Source organism: Petaurus breviceps, unplaced genomic scaffold, assembly GCF_028583685.1.
Source record: "Petaurus breviceps papuanus isolate PSGF00001 unplaced genomic scaffold, PetGlider_PUasm1.0 186, whole genome shotgun sequence".
Lineage (NCBI taxonomy): Eukaryota > Metazoa > Chordata > Mammalia > Diprotodontia > Petauridae > Petaurus > Petaurus breviceps.
The window spans coordinates 12,016,417-12,021,470 of NW_027185798.1; the positions used below are offsets into that span (position 1 = coordinate 12,016,417).

Below are 5,054 nucleotides of genomic sequence, written 5' to 3' on the forward strand. Positions count from 1 at the left end.
GTGTGTGTGTGTGTGTGTGTGTGTGTGTGTGTGTGTGTGTGGTGCTCACATGCATACACGTGCACACGTATATGTATATACAGAAATATGTACAGTGTATGCATATAAGTATACTTTGCATATACACACGTGTAGGTGTATATAGGTATTATATAAAAGTAGATGCACATATGCATACGTGAATGTATGCACATATGGTTATATATACTTGTGTATTTGTATGTGCGTATTTGTATGTATGTACGTATGTATGTATGTATCTGTCTGTCTATCTATAGAGACAGACAGTCAGACAGACAGACATGGCCAGTGTGGGAATTTTCTTTCCTTGACTAACCCATGTTTGTAAAAAGGATTTTTTTTTTTTTTGCTTGCTTTCTCAAGGAGGGGGAAGAAAAAGGTTGGTAGGGAGAGAAGGTGGATCTTCACTTGAAAGTAAAATAAAATTTAATTAATAAAAATAATTATTTTTACCAAAAGATAGGGTTTTGAGAACAGTCCTTCTTCGTCAGCATAGAGAGGAGATGGTGAGTGGCCATCTGAGAAGGGGGTGCCCACCTACTCTCCTGCTTTCTTTGTTTCTTCCTCATCCTCTCTCCTCGGAATTCTGAGCACCTTTGTTTAGCTGATGTTATAGGTCTGGTCCCACATTCCTGTCTGACCACAAATCCTCCCTCCTCCTGTTCTCTCTCTTGCAGAAGGATGTCGCACTTAAGCCTCAGGAACGGGTGGAGAGACGCCAGAACCCACTAGCCAAGAAGAAACGGGAGGCCCTTACCAATGGGCTGTCCTACCACTCCAAGAAGAACCGACTGAATCATCACCACCACTACAGCTCAGACCGAGAAAACGACCGAAACCTCTGCCAGCATCTTGGGAAGCGGAAAAAGCTCCCCAAAGGACTACGCCAGGTGAGTGCACTTTGGCTTCGTGTTTGCCTTGCTGTCCACTCTTTGGGGCGGTCAGGAGAGGGAACGGCGACATGTGCTTGGAAATCCCTGCCTGAGCTGCCGCCATTCTGTCCTTGGCTCTTGGCCGAGGTCTTGGCCTTGGTTGACTGTTGGAGTGGTTCAGTTTGGGGGAGCCAGCGCCCTCACCCCAGTAAGATTCGTGAAGGCCTGGCCGAGTCTCTCCTGACCCAGTCCAGTAGGACTCTCTGCTTGGGGTTGGGAATTCTAGGGTCTTTGCGTCCCCTCCCCAGAGTCACTTCCCTATGGTTGCCCCTGTTTTCTGATTGTGTACAGCAGCAGAGGAATGGTGGCTTATTTTTTTGTCTTGGTGGGAGAGGAGGAGGGACCTGATTTGGAGGGGGCCTGCCTAATCAAGACAGATGGGTCTGGAAGACTAATTGCTGTACCTGGAGCTCATTTGTAGTGTGTTCTTTCCAAGGTGCTGCCGTGTGCTCTCCTGGGTTACTAATCGCCCTTCCCTTGAGCCCGCTCTTCTTGGCTTGCATGAGATTAGAATTCTTAAGAAACCCTTGCTGTGCCCTCCAGGTGAGCAGGGAGAGAGCCCTGTGCAGAGACGAGGCTAGCGTGGCCTCAGCTTTCAAGTCCCTCTTGGTGAGGCCGGGACGTTGTGGGGGCCAAGACTCGCTTTAATAATTAGGTTTCAGCCAAAGTCACAGGCAAGTCCGTTCCCTCAGATGTTTTCCTCCCATGGAAATCCCCAGGGAAGAAGGATTAATACACGGAAGGGAGGGGCATTCTCAGATTCCTCCGGGATAAATCCAGGCAGTCGGAGGTGTCCCTAGAGCAGTAGTGGGTGGTATCTCCTTGGCTCCTAGAGGTGCCATCCAAGGATGGTTTATGGTGATTTGCAGGCAGCTGAGGATTGGCCATTGGTTTATAGAGCAGGTGGTTTTAATTAGAGGCCTCACAGGTAACTGGGAGAATGCCATGATTTCTGTAGGGTAGTGGTCCTCAGAGCGAGATCCGAGAAGTGCTCTGGATGCCAGGGTCAACTTCAGGGGGGCCCGGAGATCAAAACCATTTTCCACGATAGTACTAATACATTTAAATTTAATATCAGAAGAGAAAATCCACAGAAATGACAGCAATTGATAAATTGTAAGAGTGAGATGAAAACATTGATATTCTGGAAAGATAAAGAGATTCTACCCATATCGTGTACTAGGCTTGTGTGCATGTGTGTGTGTGTGTGTGTTTTAAACTTAATAGGAGAGGCTAAAGCCTAATAAGATTTTGAACACACCTTTAGAAATCCTTTATTTTAACCCAGTCACCTTCCTGGGTTCAAATCCAGTCTCAGACACTTAGCATATGACCCTGGGCAAGTCACCTAACCCTGCTTACCTCCATTTCCTTATCTATCACATGAGCTGAAGAAGGAAATGGCAAACCACTTCAGTGTCTTTGTCAGGAAAATGAGGTCACAGAGGGTCAGACATGACTGAAAAGGACTGAACGACAGAAGTATATTACAAGTGTAGGGTGCCTAGAAATGTGAGAGCAGCCAATACTTATCAGCTGCTTGACCTGGAGAAGGTCACTGTACCTCTCTGGGACTCAGTTTCCACATCTGCAAAATAAGGGGGTTGGACTTTGTCTCTCAGGTCCTTTTCAGTTTTAAGCCAATGATTCTATATGTGACTTATTTTAGGAACTGTGGCATAGCCATGTTTTCAGCCCAAGCCCTTGTGGTGAAGTGAAAAGGACATTAGTTCCAAATTAAGAGGCCCTGGGTTCAAATCCTGTCTCTGATCATCACTACCTGTGTGACCTTGAGTAAATCAGTTTAACTCCCTGGCCTGGGTTTCTTCCTGTGTCAGTGAGCTGGAGTTGGAGTAGGGGACATTCAAGAAAGACCCCTTTCACCTCTAGATTTAGGACCCTGGGGTCTTCACTGATGCCACATACAGCCTTCCTTCCATGACAGCACATTGGGTCCATAAAGGCGTGGTCTCTGGCAAAGTCCAAGGGGGAGAGGTCCCATTGCAATGACCCGTGTTTTCAACGGAGACCACTCAGGTCTGTGTGCATTGATCAGGGAGCCAATTATAGAAGGGAATTGTCTTAAGTGTAAATTCAACTGGAATATTAGGCCTCCAGGAAGGTAGAGATCACTAATTAGTCCATGAGTACTAATTAATTATTATGTGCCAAACACTCTGCTCAGTGCATGGGGTGCAAAGGGAAAAGTAGAATAGTCCTTGCCCTCCAAGAAATCATGTTTTCTCAATGGGAAGACATTAGTGCTGACTGACTATGCCATTTGGGGCACAGGGAGCAGGACTGAAAGCATTTTTGCTGTTGCTTTGTTGTTTTTCAGTTGTGTTCGACTCTTTGTGACCCCATTTGGGGTTTTCTTGACAAAGATATTGGAGCTCATTTTCCAGATGGGGAAACTGAGGCAAACAGGGCTAAGTGACTTGCCCAGGGTCACACAGATAGCAAGTGTCTGAGGTTGGATTTGAACTCAGGTCTTGCTCATTCTGGGCCAGGAGTTCTATCCGCTCTGCCATCTGGCTGCCCAAACAAGTATTTATTAATGACTTCTTGTGTGCCAGGCACTGTCCTTGTAACAGCCCTAGGGATTAGGTATATGTACATTGAAACATTTCTGTCTTGGAGTATCACAAATTAGTTTATGCTGTGGGGCTGAGCAGAGAGCAGAAGGAGAGAATGGTCTTGAGGTGACAGGAGGAATGAAATTCAGCATTAGTGCATATAGAAGCAGTACCTGCTTGGGAGAAGGACTGGTCTGGGGGGCCAGAGAAGGCTGCTGCTGTAAAGGAAGGAATGTGTGTGCTGGGAAGGCTGGGTATGACTGGAGATCATTTTGGCTTGAATTCCCAGTAAGACGTAAGGATATTAGGAGAGACGATCAGGAAGCAGATGCTTCCAGATTTTCATTATGTCCCAATGTATACAGATGCAACCAACTGGAATTTTTGTTCCTGGCCCAGAGCTGGTACTTGATAATTGTTTATTGATTGATTAGATTTATCTTCTGTAGAACTCTGATCTACAGACTGGAGAAATGGCCTCTCCTCAGCCTAGTTAGGTGCTAAATGATTGAATTATTGTCAAAAGGACATCTCAGGTCACTTACCCTTCTTATTTATAAGGGCAAGAATGATGCAGTTAGTAAACAAGTCACTCTGCCCTTAGTTTCCCTGTCTAAAATTCAAGGACTGGACTAGACGGCTTCTGAGTTTTGAATACAGTATTTGAAATTCCTTCTTCACCACCTGGGTTTCATGTTTTACCCTCCCCTCTCCCCCACCCTGTCCTCTTCTCCCATCTGTCAGATTGCTTGTTGGTGATTCTCTAAGATTGCATTCAGTGAGCCCTTGTTGGGAAAGCCATGGTGAGATCAGAGTGTGCCTGCCTGGAGGAGAGCTCTGAAATGAGTGGGCCTGATGTCCTGGACTGGAGCGAGCTCTCAGCAGAACTTTAGATGAAGGAGTATAGGAGGTAAAGGTGCAGACTAGAGGGTAGCTCCATGGGTGATGGGGAGCGGATTAAGGCTTCATCTTCTGTGGAAATGCTGGAAGAACTTAATGCCAGGTCTTCCTTTAGCCAGCAGGAAGATGCTTGCCCGCTTCTTAGTGGAGAGGAAACAACAGGATTTCTTGAGGATTCATTGAAGCTAACTACAAATATACAATTACTGGCATTTTTTTTTTAAGTTTAAAGGGACAGGCCCGCCTCAGAAAAACCAAACCACATTTTTCACCCTTAACTTGACTGATTATAAGCCTTGGTTTCTGTGACTTATCATGCTGTAAAATGAAAGCTCTTAGCTGGCACTTAACCACCCTGATGGAGTTTATTTGTGTGAATGTATTTTTAAGCGTAAATAGATACTGACTTGGAAGATCCTAGCTGACACTCGTCACGGGAAGTGGTTGTGCTTTTAGCTGGTTAAAAACTCAACTGTCTTTGAGCGGCCCAGAGAAGAGATCGGGGGTGGAGAAGCCAGACTGGATATCTCCCATGCTGCAAAATTGCATTGCTCTCTGATTTCCATAAATCATAAAACAAAGATGTTCTTCAGAACAAAATGTTTGTTGCCTCTCTCTCTCTCTC

The 5,054-nt window shown here is 45.7% G+C and overlaps 1 protein-coding gene and 1 long non-coding RNA gene across 7 annotated transcripts in view; one reads left to right on the top strand and one right to left on the bottom strand.

The window, feature by feature from the left end:
* Positions 1 to 5,054, top strand: part of AUTS2 (activator of transcription and developmental regulator AUTS2) — a 1,243,088-nt gene that overhangs the window by 303,286 nt on the left and 934,748 nt on the right. For all 6 annotated transcript variants that reach the window (XM_069089538.1, XM_069089542.1, XM_069089540.1 and 3 more), the window contains exon 2: positions 699 to 911. In XM_069089538.1, the coding sequence (XP_068945639.1) occupies positions 699 to 911 (213 nt within the window). The remainder of the gene's footprint in view (positions 1 to 698; positions 912 to 5,054) is intronic.
* LOC138162399 (uncharacterized) overlaps positions 1 to 5,054 on the bottom strand; it is a 20,044-nt gene that overhangs the window by 5,363 nt on the left and 9,627 nt on the right. The window lies entirely within an intron of this gene.